Source organism: Anthonomus grandis, chromosome 8 (assembly GCF_022605725.1).
Source record: "Anthonomus grandis grandis chromosome 8, icAntGran1.3, whole genome shotgun sequence".
NCBI classification, from domain to species: domain Eukaryota; kingdom Metazoa; phylum Arthropoda; class Insecta; order Coleoptera; family Curculionidae; genus Anthonomus; species Anthonomus grandis.
In genome coordinates this window covers 29,137,548-29,159,259 of record NC_065553.1, presented here as the reverse complement: position 1 = coordinate 29,159,259, position 21,712 = coordinate 29,137,548, and the positions used below count along the sequence as shown (strand labels likewise).

Below are 21,712 nucleotides of genomic sequence, written 5' to 3'. Positions count from 1 at the left end.
ATTTGTAGTCTCTAAAAGATCTCAAGCAGTGGCCGATGTTTTTGTTAGATGGCTTCTGTATGTAATGTGCGCTCTACCACAGGCATCGCCTAAGTATTAATACCGTGATGTTATTTTTTGCATTAAGTTCGATTTTTAAAACCCGTTGAAGCCTTCGGATACTTCTAATTTTCTTCCGGTGATAAGTCGTTTATTTCGACTCCATCCATGAATTTAAGTGCCACCAGGCAACCTCTCTTGATATGGAGAACCGCATACTTGTATAACCCAAACTTCATATTGACAATTTTGCTAAGGTTGACCATAATTTCCATTTGATTATCAAGTTGCTCACTGTTGCCTCCATAACATTTGAAGTCATCCATGTAAAATGCATGCGATAGTTCTAGCATGCATGGTCGATCGATCCTATAACCATAAGGTCTTAACTTCAGAAAGGCACTAAGTGAATTCAGGGCTATACAAAACCATTGTGAACTCATACTATCTCCCTGAAAAATTACCCTTTTAATTTCTAGGTTTTCCGTTAAATGCTCCTGCTAGTAATTGCGAACTTAAATGCTCCTACTAGTAATTGCGTTCGTTGTCAACGAATCATGAGGTACCGAGTCGAACGCTTTTTTTATAATTAACCAAGGTTATTGAGAGATTTCTCTCTGTTTGGTTCTAGCTAGATTTGTAATAACTAAATCAATGATAAGCAGTTTGTACCCTGTGCTCCTTTCTTACATCCAAGCTGTTCCGGTGCTAAAATTTTAGTTTCATTTTGGTGTTTCTCGACTTTCTGGGCGATTATTAATGCAAGGATTTTATACAAGGTTGGCAGGCAAGTTATTGATCGATAGTTCTTAGGGTATTTCAGGTCTTGAGAATGAGAAACTTATGCTTTCCGTTCCGGTTTTTTGAGGATTTGCACAATCCTGCCTAAGTAATGTGTGGTTTTGGCATTGCTGGTTTTCTCTCGGCAAAGTCAATCTCATCCTGTATCCAGTAAGCGCTTTCGTCATGGTTTACAGGTCGTCTCTATATATTCTTTCAGAATGAAGGCATGTTCTTAGGATTCGGCAATGGTGTTTCTTTGCTTTCAGTGTTGAAGCTATTCAGGGATCTGAAGAACTTGCCCGGATCTTCAATAAAAGTTTTATTGTCCCGAAAACGGTGGTTGCGATGATGGTACCGACGTATTCTAACACCTAGCGCGGGCAATAATTAACAGAGCTAACACGGTTAAATAATATTATTATTATTATTATTAAGTTAGTTATTTTATAGCAACTTCTATAGCAAAAATCAATTTAGAAATTACTATCTCACATGCTCAAAAAATTGAAAAGAAGTAGAAAATAGACTTATTTACGTATTTAAAAGAAATATGAGCTCAAATCTGTAGTGATACCGTTCGATATACTTAATTTAATTTAGGTTCAATAAGTTTTAAATTCAATAATTTACTTGAGGTATAATAGATTTTTTATATACTGGAGGTTTAATCTATTATTCTCTGAGCTCGTTTCTTCTTTTCAATATCCTACCTAACTTTGTTATGAATATTAAAATTAAAAAACGATAAAAACAGCAAGAAGACCTACTTTTTAAAAAATATCTAATTTGAACCAACGTGTCGGTAGTTATATCTACTACCGTTATCAAGGTAATTAAATTTAAATTAAATTAAATTAAAAATTTAGATAAAATATACTTATCTTGCAAATCTTCAGCCATGTAATATCATCAAAACTTCTTCCTAATTCGAAAATACTTTAAATACTTTTTTTATATGATTTGATGGTTTATACGTAAGTACGGTTAGTTTGACAAACTATTTTGAAAGATAACAAAAAATTCAAAGGTTACTTCTTTAAAATTAAAGGTGTGTGATCTTAATGTAAATTAATGATAGAAAATATATAAATATCAAATGTTTTATATTATTAATTAATTTTGAGGATATCCTGATCTATCTCTCTCTTTAGCAAAGGAATCCATGTATTATCAAAATCAATCGAACAAGTAGCTAAGCATTTATCTTCATTTAACATTATAAATGCACTTTCCTTTAGTTTACGTAATTTTGAAATTGGTTCCTTTCCTTTGCTAAAATTGAGGAAGCATTCCAGTCTATTCTATGGTTATTGTAGAATGCATGTTGTGTAATTTTGGATTTTTGAAAATCATTGTTTTTTATGTAAGATTTATGTTCATTAATTCTTCTTGGTAATGGTCTAGGGAAGAGTGTTCCACAATCAGACACAAAAAAGTATTGACCTTGTTTATTAAACCAACCAAAATATGATTATCACTAAAATAAATTAAGACTAAACATAAGTTTTTATGGTAGAACAAACATCATAAACCAAAAACTAATTTAAAAAAAGTTTGTTTAACAAAGGAAGGACAGTTGTCTGTTAGTGGAACACACATGTTTCACATCCAGACACTGCATGTTCCACAAGAAGACAAAAGGTAGTAATGTTTTAACGAACTTCTAAAGCTGAAAAATTTACTTCAAACTTCAAATAAGATTGTTGCCGCTTTGTTGTTCCCACATGTGCTGGTTTTGGTAACACCATCTTAATGTTTTCCAAACATACCAATAAGACGTATTCTATTTCGGGGTAAATGAAGCTGTTATTATACTTAACGGACTTTCTCAAAAATTTGATCTCGCATTCCTTATCCTTTTTACAGCAGAACACTTCAGCTATGTAATACATTTTTTTCTTTTTGTCCATAAATTCTATCAAAATAAAATCGCCATTTTCTGGCTGTTTATTAAGCTTCTCTAGAAGTGGTGGTGGATCGATTTCTCCTACAAAATTAATATCATCATCGGAACTTTCGATTACAAGCATTACATCAGTCTTCATTTTCTTCGTCTGTTGACTCTTCATCGATTACTTTTCTTTTCACGACCTTATTCTTCTTAACACTTTTTTTCTTTCTCGCTCCATTTGTTCTAGCTTCTAGGGCAATCTATTCTGGAGTGTCCGTGGCGATAATACTTTTAGCTTTTTTTCTCTTCTTTCTCTGATTTTTTTGTTCTTCAGCTTTTGGGTATCCTTTAAATTATTGTGGACTTACGAAAGTTTCTTTGTGATTTTGTGTAGGTGTTGTGTTTAAGCTAACTGATACTAAAACTAAGGAGTCTGACATTATATTTTCTTCAATGCATTTTGATGTTGATGGTTGATTTGGATCCATAAGTCGTTGAGCTTCTTCATTGTATTGATCCACATTCCTATCAGTTACGCTGTTAATTGCAAAGTCGTCATCTGTAAATATGAATTTATCGAAGGGATAAATCCCCGTTTTTCGAAATCCGGATTTGATATTAGCGGGAGTCATCGATTTTTCAAATGCATAAGCAACACAGCCAGCGATATCAAAAATAGAAACAGGTATCCCAGGGTGCTCTAAAAGCCATTTTTGTAAGGCAGTATTGTAGAATGATTTAAACGAAAAAAACACCGAGACATCTAATGGTTGCAGCTTGTTGGAAGCATGTGGCAGTAAGGTCAAAATGATCATTCCATTTTCCTTGGCTAGATTTATTCCTTCTATCGTTGGATGATTCTCGTGATTGTCAAAAATTAGGAGAGAAGAGTTTTCTTTTGTGCTGGACGTATGTTTAATGAAGTGCCTTACAACGCTTGGAAACAATTCACCAGTCATCCATCCAGAATCGGAAACCAATCCCAAAGTACCATGTGGTGCTCCATAAGTCATTCGAAGATTAAACTTTTTTCGTGGAAAAATCATGACTGGTGGTATTGTATTCCCGGATGCTAATATAATACAACAAGTGGTGACCAGTAAACCTCGTTCTGCGCTCGTGCAGGAAAAGACCTGCTTGATCCCTCTCTGAGCAACAATCTTTTTCGGTTTTTGGACGGTTATGGTGGCAGTTTCATCTAAATTATAAATTCTTGTACCGCAGTAAAAATTTCCATGGTTCTGAAACACTTTTTCCAAATTTTTGAAAAAAAGTCCAACATTGTGTTTGTTGAGTGATGTCGCTCTGGAGAGGCTACATCCTTCCGGCTGGCGAAGACTTAATTCTGCATGTCTGGACATAAATCCAAGGAACCATTTGCGTCCAGCTTCCTTGTTTGTTTGCCAATTTTCCGAAATTTTACAATTATTAATAGTTGCCATTTCATAAGCCAGTTTTCTGATATTAATGACCGTTTGTCCATAACACATTTTTGAGCAAGTCAATACGTAATGGGCTAGGGCTTTTTCTTGATTTTCAGAAAAATATTTTCTACAAGCATAATTTGGAGCCATTTTAATCTCTTTGGTGGTATTCTGTTTTTGCCTTTTTATATATTCATAAACCGTTTGAAATTGGAAATTGTATCTTTTAGCTGCTTGTCTTAAAGATATCTCTAACAGCAGCTCTCATGGATTGTTCACCAAATTGCCCTTTATCGTCGTGCTCGATCCATTTTTCCTGAAATATAAATTAAATTTTTTCAAAAACAATTACTTTTTCAACAACACTCCAAACAAGCGTTGTGTTCCACAATCAGACAGTGTCTGATTCTGGAACAAACATGCTGTCTGAAGGTGGAACACAACCTACAATACAAAATTAAATTTAACTGTGACCTTCATACATAACCTACAAAAGTAAACTTGCTTATAAAATGTCGACAAAATAGCCCAAAATCTGATGTAAAGGTTGTTTTTGTAATACTAGTTTCAGAAGAAAAATTAGAGCATATAATATCATAACAACGATAGAAAAAACTTACCTTGAAAAATGATTTTTTATTGAAAAATGCACAAAATCAAGAGAACAGCGTTCAAACTTTGTTTACCACATCGGCGTGGATAACCGCACTATCCGAACGAAAAACGTCAAACTTGCGGCGGGAATTTCAAAATTACATGCTTTGTCTGAATGTGGAACATGTCTGATTGTGGAACATTCTCCCCTACAGGTTTCACCTATGTCAAATTTACCACAAGTACAAGGAATTTTATAGATTACATTTTTATTAAATTCATTTTCATTAAAAGGTTTAGTTTTTGTTAATAAGTATCGTAATGTGTTTTGTGATTTAAAAATAGTTCTTATATTAAATTTTTTAGCAATTCTTTTTATCTTATCAGAAAAACCTGGAATAAATAGTAAAATAAGATTTGTCGTAAAAATTGGTTGATTCAATTTTATACGTGAATTATCAAACTCTTAAAAGCAATTTTCCAAAAATTCTTTGGGATAATTATTTTGTATTAACATATTCTTAATAAAAAATCTTTTTCAGTTGTTAAATATTGATTATTACAAATAATGTTTGCATGATCATATAAACTTTGTAGCACTCCTCTTTTTACCATTATTGGATGATTAGAATTAAAATTAAAATATCTATTAGTATGAGTTGGTTTACGGTAAATTCTAGTTTCAAAATTGTGTAAATCTTTTTTAATTAAAATATTAAGAAAAGGAAGCTAACCTACTAACTAAAATTTTATTAGATCTACTTCGTTATGGTGATATATTGAAAAAATATCATCAATATATCGCCACTATATTTTAAGTTTTTATCAAATGTATTAATAATTTCTGACTCAAAATTTTCCATAACTATATTACTTAAAATTGGTGAAAGAGGAGAGAGAACCTATAGCCATACCAAAGTTTTGCTGATAACATTCATTATTGTATTGGAAATAAGTAGTTTTTACACAATAGGTTAAAAGTTCTAAAATTGTACTAACGTTTAGTGTTGTATGTTCTGCTAAATTATTATCATTCTCTAATTTATTTTTAACAATATTTAGTTTTGTCAACAGGAACATTAGTTAAAAGACTTACAACATCGAAACTTACCAATAGATCATGAGGGTTAAAAGAAATTGTAGAAAGTTTTTCTAAAAAGTGTTGAGAATTTTTAATGTAAGAATCAGAATTATTAGTGTATAGAGTTATGATATTTAAAAGATATTTTGCAAGAGGATGAGTAGGTGAATTTATGCTACTAACTATAGGTCTTAAAGGAACATTTATTTTATGCATTTTTGGTAAACTATAAAAATGTGGGGATTTACTATTATGTGGAGTTAATTTAAATCTATCAATATCATAAAATTGGTTTTTATGCTTTTTGAGTAAATTATAAATTTGTCTTTCAATTTTTTCTGTAGGATCTTTAGATAATTTAGAATAATTACCATCATTAATTATTAAATTTAATTTATTTTCATAAATGTTAATATTTAAAAGAACAGTAGCATTAGATTTATCGGCTGGAAGTATTTTAATAGCATTATCGGATTTAAGAGTCTCTAAAGCTTTTAAAGAGTTTAATTTTTGTTTAATTTTTATTGGTTTTTCATTTTCTATCTTTGTCCTAATTTAAAATTCATCTTGTTGATCCCTTGGTAAGTCTTTCATTGCGTTTTCTATAGCTGAAATGATATTTAATTTAGGCAGAATTTTTGGAATATTTGAGTAGGGGAGAGTGGTACACATTGACACATAGTACACAATGAAACACTGCTATTAACTCGTTTAAATTTGCCGCCACAATTTCACTAGCGCTGTCGCGAACGACCCATACAGTATTGCGTCAGCCACCACTAGTTAGTTTTCGTATGCCGACCAACAAAGATTTTACCGAGCGTTTTCTGTTTTCTTGTGGATAAATATTGAAAAGAGGATCGAATATAGACAGGTATATTACCTTCAAATAAATAGATTTAGTTTTTATTGATGTGTCATTTTACTTCTTGTGATGTATAAGTTTTAAACTATAAATATTGGGGCCAAAATTTGTCAGGCTTCGCATTTACATTGAATTAAAATTTAAAGCATGCGGTAGTACACAATGATACGTGTTTCATTGCGTACCATTATGATCATTCTATACTGTCGTTTTTTTTTATTGCAGGTATACCATGGTAAGAAAGAAGAAAGAACGAACAAGAGCCAAATTTACAAGCGAACAAATGACGGCAGCCGTCCAAGAGGTGAAAAGAAATGGAACTTCACTTCGCGTTTCTGCAGAGATGTTTGACATAAACTTTAGCACATTAAGGCGATATGTGATGAAAGAGAAAAATGACCCTAAAGCCAAAATGGAGCCAAATTATGCTGTTCGATTAGTATTTACCTCGGAGCAGGAAAAGATTATGTGTGATTACATTAAGACCTGCAGCAAAATGGCATACGGATTAAATACCGTAAAAGTTAGAAAATTGGCGCACGAAATGGCTGCTAAAAACAATATTACTATGCCAGAATCTTGGAAAACTAATAAGTGCGCAAGCAAAGATTGGTTACGGGCTTTTATAAGGAGAAATCTATCCTTAATGCGGTCATATCACACTTGTCTACCAAAAGTAGTCAGGCATTTATGAGTCAGCATACTAACGACGAGTTCGGGGAAGGAAACAAGGAATATTTTCGCACCAAGATGATTGAATATTATATTACATTTTTTCATCTTTAAGTTTCGGGCAGAATAAATTAGAATTCCCAAGCGTAAACACGCAAAGGGTATTGCAACGTATTTTCGTATTGTCAAATTATTATTTATTGATAATAATTGTTGGTAACGTGTTCTTTATATACTATACATACAGTTTGTGAATTTGAAACAGGCTTTCATTACAAAAGCCCACATTAAGCATTAGAAGGCCCGAAGCTTGCTCTCTATCGAGGCTTACTTCTTTTACGAAACCTAATGTTGAACGATTTTTTTCACATTTAGAGCAAATATATAAAAAACACCCATCAGTTGTTTAAGATATCCGAATATATAATTTAGATGAAACGGCTACAACAACCGTCCAGCGGCCTCATAAAATAGTAGCATAAAAAGGGGTTAGGCAGCTAAACCAGTGCACAAGTGCCGAAAAAGGATTACTAGCTACTACTTGTGCAATAATTCGAGCAGATGGAACATTTCTACCGCCAGCAATTATTTTCCTACGTAAAAAATTTAATAACCTCATGTTAAATAAAGCACCGCCAGGAACGTTGGGACTAACCAATCCAAGTGGCTGGATGACCACAGACCTTTTCACCCAAGTAATAGATTATTTTATTAAGTATACTTCTACTATGAAAGAAAATCCATGTCTATTAATATATGACAATCACGAAACACATATGTCTTTGGAGATAGCAGAAAAAGCAAAATTGAATGGCATAATCATTTTAACCCTACCTCCACACACAAGCAACAAGATGCAGCCTTTAGATAAGTCAGTATTTTTTTCTTTCAAAAATTTTTACAACAGTGCAATTGATTCATAGCTTCTTAACCACCCTGGAGTTCCTATGACATTATACCAAATTGCAGAATGTGTCGGTATAGCTCACTCAAAATCTATGACTCCTGAAAATATTATAAACGGTTTCAAATCTACAGGAATCTACCCGTTTAACAAAAATATTTTTATGGAAGCTGATTTTCTTTCATCCTCGGTTACTGACAGACAAAGAGATGATTTAGAAAACGGCAATACACAAAAAGGAATGGTGGTAATAAAAGCTACCATTATTAATGATATATCGTCAACAAGCATTGCAGCTACCTCCAGCGCTGATTTATCTAGTGCAACGAAAATTAGGGAATGTGGACTAGATGAGGAAAACTCAACTTTTGAAATAGCGTCGACATCAAAGAGTTCCTTTACTACGCCGTTTGAGTTTCGAGGATTCCCAAAGGCTGCGCCCAGGAAAAATTCAAATCGAACACGGAAATCGAAGAAAAGTGTTATTTTAACCAGCACGCCGGAAATGAAAGAGCTTTCTTACAAAACAGAAAAAAAAAATCCCAAATATAAAGACAGTGACAAAAGTAAAGCGAAATATATCGAAAGTTTTAGACAAGAAAGAGTATAAAAAGGACGTACAAAGTAAAAAGAAAAAGACAAGTGAGTGTGAATCAGAAACGGAATCTGATAGTTCAGAGTTACAGTTAGCGGACTCTTCGGATGATGAATTAACCTTTGCTGATCTCCAATATCATATGATGGAGAAATAGAAAGATGACACGATTATTGCAATTACCGAAACAACTTGCAATTTTAGAAGACTCATTTGTATTAGTGAAATTTGAAAATAACATCCGCTATGCCGCTAAAATTTTGGAAGTCTTAAATTCTAATGAGTTTAAAATTTCATATTTAAGAAGAAGTGCTAAGGTGTCTAATTCATTTTACTTTCCGGATGTTCCTGATATTCATACGGGACTGAAATCGGATTTCGTTTTGTTATTACCGAAACATATAAATACAAAGAACAAAAGGCTTTCTTCTTATTATAAATTTGGATTAGAGTTTAACAATATGATTGTACGCTGATATAAACGTAAAAACATAAAGATTTTTTGTATTAATAACTCCAATGTGTTTCATTGTAAACTACCTTATGTTTCAAACTGTACCGCTAGCGGTACACATTGATACAAATGCAGGAATTAATATTTTTAATAATTTCTATGTAATTAATTGTGTTTTTTTTATTCAGTAACTGTTAAATTTTATAGGAATATATAAACGCATAACAACATCTTAAATGCAGATTTTTGAAACGTTAAAATCGCACACTAGGATGGATTTACTAAAAATTATGTCACCACTCTCCCCTAATTAAGACCTTTAGAAAGAACAGGTTTTTCTGTATCAGATAAAACTCTATCTGACAAATTAATAACAGTTTTATTTATAAAATTATTATTATTTGTGTTTAAAAGTTCTTGATTTATATTTTCATTATAAAGTATGTGCATTTATTTTTATTTTTAAAAATTATTTAAATAACTATTATTTATACAGAAACATATATGATTGAAATCATTTTGATTCATTAAATTAAATAAGTTATTTTTTAATTTTTGTATTTCATTATTTAAATTAGTTTTATATCTATGAAATTAAATTCTTTTTCTTAATAATGCTTTACTTGCTCTTTCTAAGATTTTATGTGTTTTATTATTTTTCTATGATGTGTGTAATCTTAAGCATCTTGGTATTAAAAATTAGGTAATTATAATTATACATATAGGTATTATATTAAGTAACTTATAATGAATTCGTCACGACAATACAGATTTAACTTAAATTTTTATTATTATTATTATATTGATAATATTAATATTGTTATGATTATTATTATTATTATTATTATTTTAAGATTGGTTTTTTTTATTTTCTATACCTCCTTTAATATATTATATTCTAATTACCTGCGTTATTCACAGTAGTAGTAGCAGTATCTGAAGTCGTTGTAGTAGAGGCTGAAACGCATCTGAAAATTCAAATATTATTAATAAATATAATAATTTTCTAGATAAAAGGTATTACATAACACTCTCACTTTCGCTACAAGTGCTATCTCCGGAACAAGTAACGTAATCTCCGGAGTACAAAATGACGCCCCAGATAGATATACAGCTCCTATAGGTCGTGTCATTAAAACAGTGAATTCCATTGCTACCACAAGAGTCTTCATGCAAAAAAAAAGTTTTAAATATTAGATAAGAAAATGCTATTAAAATTTACCTGATGCTCTACTCAAGCCATTTGCAGCAGCATCTGTAATAAAATAAAGAGATACATATAAGCAATACTTAGCTCTTTTTCAAATAAATCTTCCTATAGATGTTTGAACCTGTATACCCGTATATCGAAAGTGAATTATACTTACTTGTTAGTGCTCCAGTATAGACTGTCAAAAGCAAAAGTGGAATCTAAAAAAATATTTTTAGTGAGTATAAAACCTATTAGTAACCGTTATTAATAAACAATATTAATTATAATTATTAAATAAAATATTTCTCTATTCTTATTTTGGGTATACGCGTAGCCAAGGATAACGAGGACAGTATAACTTTGTTGCTTTTTAAGTGAAACAAATTTAAATAATTTTTTGACATAATCTATAGTTTTCTGTTTCTGCTGTCTAGTCAAACAAGAAATTACCCTGTTTAATTTTAAATGGTATCTATCTATCTCAATTTGGCTCCTTGAGTAATAAATGCACTAATGATGCTATGTTCTCCCTTTTTAACAGTGTTTACTCCAGTATAAACAATCATCATTCAACAGCAACTATTTTTTGTGATTTCTCCAAGGCTTTTAATTGTGTAAACCATATTATCTTGATCAACAAATTACAGCACTATGAGTTCAGAGGAACGCCTCTCGAATGGTTTAAGTCCTATCTTAGCTACAGAAGTCAGCTTGTAAAGGTTGATACGACCATGTCTTCTGTGGAAAAAAATCTGTGAAATTTTTAGGACTTATTGTTGACAGCTCTTTGAAGTGGGAATAACATATCGATGTTTTATCTAAAAAATTAAGTTCAGCTTGTTTTGCCATAAGATCAGTTTCCAGGGAATTAAATCTTTCGTCATCAAGAACAGTGTATTATGCCCTTTTTGAGTCCCATCTTCGTTACGCCCTTCCATTCTGGGGAACATGCTGTGTGACTCAGTTTGAGCGCATTTTTAAACTACAAAAGAGAGTGGTTCGCTATTTACTAGGACTTGATAGTCGAGCTCACTGCCAAGAAATGTTTAAAAGATTTAAAATATTAACTCTTTCATCTTTATTCATTCTTGAATCTATTTGCTTGGTTCGCAAGCATATATCAGAAATTCCTAATAGACCATCTCGCAATTATCCACTTCGAAACGCAGAGCATGATCTTTATGTGCCAATCCGAAGATCAGAATTAATAAAAAGCTCTATTCTTTATGGAGCTAAAAAAAGGCACAATCATCTGCCTTTGGAAATTAAATCATTAACATCCTTTCCTCGATTTCGCAATGCTTTGAAATAATATTTACTGGCGAGAGCTTTATACGCAGTAGATGATTTTTATTTAATATTAATTTTTGAGTATCGTGAACGCACTGGCTAATTATTAAATTTTTTACGATGTAGAATAGCAATATTTTGTATTGTAAACTTCTATAAATTTTTTATGACTTTTTAAACATTGTATTAATGTTTTTGAGTGTTTTTGTTACTTTTTTTACTTTTATAATTTTACTTTCTTGTTACTATTTTCATTTACTTTCCTATTTTCTTATTTTCTACATTTAGTATAAAAAATTTGACCAGGTACATTTATGTCTTTTGTACCCAGTTTTGTATATATTTATTTAGTAAGGGAGAGTTGGGGAATGGTGCGCAGTTAAGCAAAAGTTGTATTTGTGGCGAGCCTATAACATATAAATTAGTTTTACAAATGGTATGAGATGTATTAATTATTAATGTATATATATGTAAAATGTTATTTAAAAAAAATCTACTACACAAGTATAAAATTAAACAAAAATAAAAAAACCATTTGCGCATAATTACCCGTCCCGACGGGCAATGATGCGCAAGGGTTAGGTATTCATGTGCAGGAAATATCTTTTTTTAAATCTTGTTTATTTTTAAATATTAACATTTAAAGTAGTTAATTTTTTAGTAGTAATATTTAAACAGCAGTATAAAGCCTTAATTTAAACAGTAGTCGCAGATGTAATTTTGTGGAATATCATCAGACGCACAGGCTGCGTGGTTCCAAGAAGCACACATAACACAGCGGTACCATAGTTCTCGATTTTTACCAACTTCTCCACAAATACAACATATCTCGTTGGGTTTTGAGGGAGTTTTTGGAGAAGGCGGCATGAAGTTAAATTCATCAATATCGTCTAACTCATCATCGTGGCATTTCTCAGACAATTCATTTTCCAATGAATCATCGGATGTCTCAGGTGTGGCCTCTCTCTTTCTTTTTTGTTTTCCTTTAAGTGTTTTTGTATCTTGTGTTTCTTCTTCATAACATTTTGTTATAGTTTTCTTTTGGAGTGATTTACCTTTTTCCTTTTTCTTCAAGTTTTCTTCTCTTACTCTCTTCTTTTCGTCAGCGATTTCTAGTTCTTCCCTAACCGGAGTGCTTGTAAGGTTTTAGCATTTTTCTTAACTCCTTTAATAACTTTTTTTGATAATTTTTCTTTTTTTTTGTTCTAGCCTCTGGCAAAGAATCCTTTTCTTCTAGTTCAGAACTATTTGGCAATGAAACATTAGCTTCTGGTCTGGATAAGGGTGGGTGATTTTCGTCGCTGTTAACAACAGTGTAATTTGTGTTTTGCCTAGAAGGGGTAAAATCATCCTCACTAAATCTGTCTGGATTTAGTGGATAAATTCCTGAAGTGCGGAACCCTGAGACAGCTTTCTCCATAGTGGCGACTTTTATGAATGCTCTGTTTAATAATTCAGACACGTCATATTCTGTTATTTTTTGATGTCCAGAAGTAGATAAATGAAGATCGTATTCTCTATAGAGAGCATTTTTAAGTGGACTAAAAAAAGTTAGATCCAATGAAGACGATCTGAGGTGTGGGGAGGAAGAGAAACCATATTAATATTATTTCCTTCACAAAAATTATAAGCCGAAATCGAAATATGGCTTGAATGGTTGTCTAAAACCAATAGGACAGGATCAGATGCAGTAGGCTTCGCATGTTTTGCAAAATGAGACAACCACTTAACAAATGGCTCAGAGTTAATCCAACCGTTCTGTGAACATTTGTACAAGGCACCTAAGGATCCATTTTTTTGCAGAGTTGTTGGCATTCTTACTCGGGGATATATGAGCATGGAGGGGATGTAATTCCCTGCAGCGCTCATACAAAAGCTCCAGTTATTGTCCTTCCCCTTTTAGCAGATATAGCAGAGCCCACTTTTTTTACTCCTCTGGCACCATAAGCTTTCGGACATTTAGCTTGAACCGTTGTAATGCCTGTTTCGTCCATGTTAAATATTCTGCTTGGTTGAAATTTAACTTTTGCATAAGAATCTTAAGATTAGAATAAAATAGTTCTACAGATTCTTTATTAAAAGATGAAATCCGATTTAAATTCGTGCCCTCAGGCTGTCGCAGTTTTATCTCGGGAAATCTTTTTAGAAATCCATAAAGCCATGCTTTGCCAGCTAGTCCCTTTTCTCGATTAAAGTTGTGAATAATATTATTTTGTTCTGCATACCTAAATGCAAGCCTTCTTAGACCATCAGGTGTCAACCCAAAAAACAATTTTGAAAGCAGCAGAACATAATCTTTTAATTCACACTCTATTTCTTTAGAGAATACAGTTTTACGGCCCAATCAAGGGATTTTTGCAGGGTTTCCGTCATATAAGAAAGGATATCAGTCTTTCGTGTGTCATTTCTAGGCATCTGAAAACATTAAATAGTACTATTACTTCTTAGCATTTAAATTCGTGAAGGGGAATCGTGCACTTCTGCGCACAATCACCCCTTTGTTATTGTCTTTTATAAAAACATGATGTGGCCAAAAACATATAAACAATGTATGATTAAAGATGCCTAAATATTCACAATACTCAGATTTTACAAATATAAGTAATGTAAAACGATTGGACAAAAATTATGGACTTACCGTTTTATTTTCTGACCCCGAAAACTTATAAAAAACAAAGAAAAATTCAATCGGTTAACCTCTCGGCGATCGTAAACACACTAATGGCGCCAACGGTCGCGCACACATTTTAGGCACTCCGTTGCAGAGAGCAGCACTGGTTTAGCGTTTCGGATAGCCCGCGAAATACAAAATATCATGGTGCGCATCATTACCCAACTCTCCCTTACTTGTATTTTGGTCTCTAGATTTGTGTGTTTTGCTTTTTATGTATAGCGTTTTTTACAAAATTTTTTCAATTTTTTGACATTAAAGAATATTTGATTGATTGATTGATTGATTGATCTATATTTTAACATATTTCGAACAAAAATTATATCCAAAAACAATGACACCCCATATTATAGAAGCAAGCAACAAATACGGAGTAAAACTAAACTCTAAAAAGAATAAAGGAATGATTATAGTCTGGCAAGTGGATCTGAAACAGCGGCAGGAATGTGGGCCAAAATTTTCGACGTTGCCACGTTTAACCTCAAAACGTAATTGTGCGGGACTTACTTTCTAATAATATGCAATATAAGATTTTTTACAATCACAAGATATAGAGGGTAAATTCTTAAGAATTATAATCTAAATAGTTATTTCATTTTGGCATTAATACGCAATTGTTTTACCATTAAATATGGTACAATTAAATGTTTGTCCAAAAAATGGATCATGTTTAGTAAATCTGGCAACATTACGTTCCACCTCGCCGCACGTGTTTTTGTTATGAATTATTTCGACAGTTCATTGGACAGCGTATTTGTCACCTATTTACAATGCTTGCTGCCGTTTCAAAACATTGATTACTATTGAAGGGTGGACAGTGGCGTAGGTTTTATCGTTGATTTTTGGATTCCGTTTATTTTATATGTTATTTATTATTTTGTTTTATTTGTGAAAAAACTGATATTAGTGTTGTGTATACCTATAAGTAGGTAGTGTAATTTTCGTAGGTTTGGAGTTTCACTGTTTTATTACTTACATTAAATACCTAATATTTAATTTTTTAGTTTGTTTTATTATTGTCTACATATATACGAATAATAACATTTATTATAATGAATAAGTTCACTGAGGGTAAGGTCCTTCATAGTCAAACGAAGGAAGTGATAGCAAACGTTTACAGGTAAGTTATAATAATTTATTTCAAAAAAGTGAAATACATTGTGCCTCTTAAAAAAAACAGTAGTTTATATTATATTTTATTGCTTTTTGTATACCAACTATGCATTCAAAATGTTGTTATTAGGATTTGCAATGAAGAAGCTGCAAATAATTCGATGAAATTGCCTCTTAAGCGTAAGCTTGATCGCGTTTCCCTTTATACCGGAGTCTCCGTATCATCTGTGAGAAAAATTCACAAGGAAGATGAAGTAAGGCGACAAAATAACCCTGATGAAATGTTAGCCAGTCCAGGGAAAAAACGGCCACGGAAAACTGTCGTCGAAAAAGATGACAGTTTTCATTTTCAAATAGTTAGGCATTGTATCACCAGATTTTACCTGGAATATAAAGTAGTTCCGACAACTAGAAAGTTGTTAAGAAAATTGAAAGAAGAGGCAAATTTTTCTTATTCCAGGGAAACGCTTCGGCTTTTATTAAAGTCAAATGGCTTTTTTTGGCGTAAGTGTCAAAATAAGAGGAAAATCTTAATAGAGAGGCCCAATATTCTTTCCTGGAGATACAAATATCTTTGCGAAATACGAAAATATCGTGAAGAAGGCCGAAACATTATTTACTTGGACGAAACTTGGGTGGATAACGATTTGACAAAAAATGTTGGCAGAGCGATACGGTTACTGGTGTTTTAAAAAATATTAGTTCAACGGGTAAGCATACAATACAAAACAGTGTGTATAAGTTACAGTCATATATTTTTTCACGGGCAAGGACCCGTTAAATTTGAGAAATATATATATTTTAAATGATATTTTAGGTCGGCTAATAATTGTTCATGCAGGTTCCGACAAGGGTTTTGTGGACAATGCCTATTTAATATTTAAAGCCGGATTGGCCACAGGTGATTACCATGGCCAAATGAAAAGGGAAAATTTTACTAGATGGCTCACAGAAAAACTTCTCCCAAATATACCTGCCAATTCGGTAATAGTGTTAGACAATGCTCCTTATCATTCGGTGCAGGAGGATAAAACCCCAACAAAATCCTCTTTAAAAAGAGATATAATCGCCTGGTTAACTAAGAAAGGTAGCTATAACAACTTAATTAAGCCTTTTGAACTGATAAATTTTAAATTTTAAATATATAAATGTACTTACATAATACATACACGGTGTTCCGTACATACACGGTGAGCTAATGAAAACTTTCCACCCCTGTTTCTTCAAATATTTTCTTTTAAAAAAAATTTTTGATGATCGTTTTTTGACTTCAGGCGAACAAATTTATTTGGTATATTTAATCCCTTAACTCTAACCCCCATGCGGGGGTGACTATCAACCCCAAAATCTTAAATAGGAAGGGGTGTCGAGTGATACCCTTACCATTTAAGATTTTGGGGTTGATAGTCACCCCTGCGTGGGGTTAAAATTAAGGGGTTAAAAATTTGTCCAAATAAATTTGTCCCTTGCAGTCTAATATCTATTGGCAAATTTTTTTTTTTTTTTAAGAATATGGCTGAAAAAAATGTCGTGGAATAAGGTATATCCTGTATATTATTATTTATTACATATACTATATGTTATAGGTATAAGTCACGATGCAAGTGCCAGAAAATTTGATCTTTTCGATTTGGTTTTACGCCACAAACCACCTGATGACCAAAAAAATTATATAGTAGATCGGATTATAAGATCCCATGGGCATACTCCATTAAGAACACCGCCTTATTTATGCGAGTTAAACCCAATGGAATTAGCTTGGGCAAGACTCAAATTTTTAATAAGAAGTCGGAATACTACTGGCAATTTTAACATTACAACCTTAAAGGAGGTTACTGAGGATGCTATATCCTCGATTTCCGAAAATGATTGGCAGAAATTTTGCCAGCACGTCAGAACTGTGGAGGATAAATTCTGGGAAACTGACCAAATCATGGAAGAAATCGAGCCCCTTGTCATCACAATAGGAAATGAGGACAGTGTCACTAATGGCAGTAGTAGTGAAGACGATAGTGAATACGAGGCTGAAGGTAAAGAAAACGAGCTCGCTTATTTCACCAGTGAAAATAAAAACATGTTTAAGTGAAGTGTGTGAGACTTAAAAAAACATTAACATAAATAACGGTAAACGAAAAATTAGGTAAGTTATTTACCTTATATTTTTCTCAAATTACCTTACTTTTTCGGAAATACCAAAAAGAGTGAAAATTTCGCATAAAAAAACATAAAAATTCCCGTTCCTAGTTTAACCGAACTTTTATCATTGCCAAAACGCTTATGCTGTTCGTTTTTTATAATCTATACCAGGTGGCTCATTTTAGTCGACGTTTGACTTTTGTTTTGTTTTTTTTAATGACCTTCAAAATACACGTACTATTGCAGTGACGTGGCCCCCTGTGACCTTAGCAACTTTTGTTTAAACTTTGTTTTTAAATTCGGCTTAGCAACAGAGATATTTGCGTGCGACCCTGTATACAGGGTGTTCCACAATCAACGTCACAGGCTATAACTTTTTTATTTTTAAGCATATTTTTTTTTAAATATATTTTTAATAGCTATAGGATCACTACCCAAAATTACTGAAAAAAACTACCCCCGACAAATTCATTTTTGGGGGATGTATTTGTTGGGGGTAGTTTTTTTAAGTAATTTTGGGTAGTGGTCATATAGCTATTAAATTTTTTTTTTAATTTTTATAGTTAAAAATAAAAAAGTTATAGCCTGTGCCGTTGATTGTGGGACACCCTGTATACCAAAAAAAAAGAACTTATTTCTAAAACCATAAAAATACAAATATACAAATGAATAATTAATTAGGACAATTTATTTTGATAAATTTTAAAATTATTTTCCTTAAATCGAATTTAAATAGTTTCACATAATACCACACGCCACTGTCCATTTTATGAATGAAATCGGTCATGTTGTCTCCACTACTGCATTCCCCTTACCTCAGGCCGAAGTGTTTCAGATCCGTCAGCCACACTGTAGCAGCAAGAACATTCACATAAAAACTCAATTTACGGTAAACAATACACATTGGAAAGAGTAGAGACAGTATGCAACTAGGCTAGTACCTATGCTGGTACCTAGTACCTGGGCTGCAATATCAGCGATTTATGGAATCATAGTTATGAAATAAGAAATCGAATTTAAAAAGCCATAAGCGCTTTTAACTGGTTTAAGAAATCCATTTGTAACCAATCTCTTAATATCAATATATAACATACCAGTGGCGGCTGGTGCCAGGGGGTAAAGGCGCACGAACTCCTTTATTTTTTTAATAAAATAAAAAGAAACAAGTTGAGCTAATAAAGTCCCCTCATTAACACAATTAACCTCCCGTCCAAGCCTAAGCCAAAGTTTACAGATTCAAATATTTAATTTAATTTAAATGAAAATAAATTTGAGTATTTCCGCACGAGTAAAATAATGACTGGACGTTGGTGGTGGCTAAACTTTAGTTCCGCAGGGTCTTGAATCTAATGTTTGGAAAAAAAAATATAAGAGCGTTAAGATGGTAAAATAATGTCATCATCAAATGGACTTATATGTAATTTAAACTTAGGTGATGTTAGTTTCCTTTTAGGAGCCCTTCATCCACTTCATCCACAGAAGTACTTCACATAACTCAACAAGTCGAAATATTTCATAATTAAGATCAGTCAAAAAATGCAGATTGTATATAAGTATGTACAATCACGTACAGGAAATTCAAAATCATAAAATTTGTTTATGATGTCAACAAGCTAATAAAGAAGATATTGAACAAGTGCATAATCAAAAACTTATTTAATTGCCTGAATCGAATGGACTAATTTTAAAAGAATACTGTGACGTTTTGATTCTTCAAATATAAAAAGAATTAAGTGTTTTTTAAGAAGTACGATGGCACAGGCTAGACATAAAACTCTTGCTATGCTTTCAATAGAAAAAAAAATTGTCCAAAACATTTTTTTTAATGACTTTCGGTCAAGAATTCGGAAGGGGAATCTTCAGTTTTTTATACTATTTTTTGTCCTTCATTTCATATTACCATCTACTTACTTGTACCCCTCAAATTAAAAATCCACCGCCACTGAAATATACGCATAAGAATTTTCAGATGCTAGTATTCTTCTCTATAGAGTAGAAAGCTAAGGTATGACCGTTGATTGAGAAATATTCAATCAACGGTATTACCGAGGCTGCCACCAACCGTTTAATGACATTCGAAATGTGGTCTTACCGACGCATGCTACAGGTCTCATACACGTACCATAAAACTACCATCACGATTCTGGAGAGGCTCGAAAAAGACAAGAAAATTATTACTACCGTAAAGAACAAAAAACTGGCCTACTTGAGTCGCATAAAACGTAATGATAAGTACCCTTTACAATAATTAATCCTACAAGGCAACATTGAGGGCAAGCGAGGCCCTGGACGTAGGCGTATATCCTGTCTGGCCAATCTTAGAAAATGGACTGGCCTAACATCAACTGACTTAGGGCGTTTTCACACTAGACGACACGACAACGACAACGATGATGACCTATCGTGTCGTCATGTTTTCGTTTTGACAGAAGTTACACATGCAACGACACGTCATTTGCAGTTGTCGTGTTACCGTTCAACAATAAGGGGATAGTTAACTTATATTTGCTATATTTGTTATATTGAAGACGCAAAAAAAGAAATAATCAAAGGCAATTATGGGTCCAATAATATATACATCCAATAATAAAAGTGAGATATCTAGAGGGTGCCTATTATACTCTTTTTGAAAAGTTGATTGCTGACCCAAACAAGTTTTTAGTAATTACAAAAAAGCTTAAATAGCAATAAATTAACAAATATTTTTAAAAAATTCCAAAAGATATTATTGAGAAAGATCATATGCCGCAGTTTTATCAAATAGTTGTTGATACTTGTTTGTTACATAATTTGTCAAATATGTTTGAGAAGATTGTTCTGGTGGTTGGTGTTTCATATGTATCGTTGGAGGAGGCGATTGATAATTCGAAGTTTGGAGCGAATTGTCAGAGTCTAATGAGACCGTTACAGGCGAAGGTATTGGAACAGTAACACACTGCCATTTTGACGGATTAGCATGCTGCTGTTGAAAAGGTGGTTGAATAGGAATACGGCGGCGTCCTTTAATTGTTTTAATGGTCGTTAAAACTTCGATCTGAAAATCCATTAATTCGGCTTCACTCATATCTCGTAGATATGGAACGAAGGATAATAGTAGCACTTCTTGGTCGGATCGAGAATGGGAACAGCAGGATTTATTTGACTGTTTTCCTTGTTTTATTTCTTTTGACAAAATTTATCCTTCTATATCGTCTAATTGCCTTTTTGACTGGTCGAATTTGACTTGATAGTTGAGAGGATGATTGTCGAGAGGTTGATTACCGAGAGGTTGATGGAGACAGCTGTGTCTGCGATATTGCTTGTAGACGCGAAGATGTAGTTGTTACAGATAGCTGCGACTCTGTCAACTCCTGTGATCTTCTGTTTGAACCTGATTAAAATTGCTGTCTGTGTCATTTTCCTGTGCTATCTTAAGTAAAAACTGAAGATAGTCACTATATATATAATTCTTTTTTGCTCTTTGACCACTTTTTGTTCGTAAAGATCTAAAAAACCTGTCCCTTATATTTGTCCATTTAGCCGAAATAATATCTCCTGCAAAAAAAAGACAAATTAACTAATTGAATATGTTTTTTTTTCAGATATTTAGCTACTGGGTACACACTGACTGAATTACATTATAATTATAGAATTGGGGTACCTACTTTGAGCAAAAATATAAACTTTGTGTGAAGCCATATATTCCGATCTACTTATCTCAAAGAAATGTCGCAAGAAGTCTGGAAAGAAATTGCCGATGAATTCCAAAGGAGAGCTAATTTCCCCAGGTGTCTTGAAGCTATCGACGGAAAACATATTCGTACTGAAAACTTTCCTCATGCAGGATCGATGAATTTCAATGATAAGGAGTAATATTCCGCAGTTCTTTTGGCAATTGCCGATGCGAATTATAGTTTTCTATTCGTGGATATTAGAGCATATGGGAAGGATTGTCATTCCTCGAATATTCAAAATACTGAGTTTTGGAGAAGATTAATAAATAACGAATTAGATTTAGACCAGATGCAA

General features: G+C 32.6%; 1 protein-coding gene across 2 annotated transcripts in view; it reads right to left on the bottom strand.

Annotated features, from left to right (window-relative positions):
• LOC126739456 (mucin-21-like) overlaps positions 1-21,200 on the bottom strand; it is a 32,083-nt gene extending 10,883 nt beyond the window's left edge. The window contains exons 1-5 of one of the 2 annotated variants that reach the window (XM_050445139.1): positions 20,966-21,200; positions 10,670-10,712; positions 10,525-10,557; positions 10,327-10,468; positions 10,209-10,270 (exon numbers count right to left, since the gene is read on the bottom strand). In XM_050445139.1, the coding sequence (XP_050301096.1) occupies positions 10,209-10,270; positions 10,327-10,468; positions 10,525-10,557; positions 10,670-10,712; positions 20,966-21,100 (415 nt within the window). In that variant the 5' untranslated portion in view covers positions 21,101-21,200. The remainder of the gene's footprint in view (positions 1-10,208; positions 10,271-10,326; positions 10,469-10,524; positions 10,558-10,669; positions 10,713-20,965) is intronic. The other variant, XM_050445138.1, reaches the window with a different exon arrangement.
• Positions 21,201-21,712: the final 512 nt, after the last annotated feature.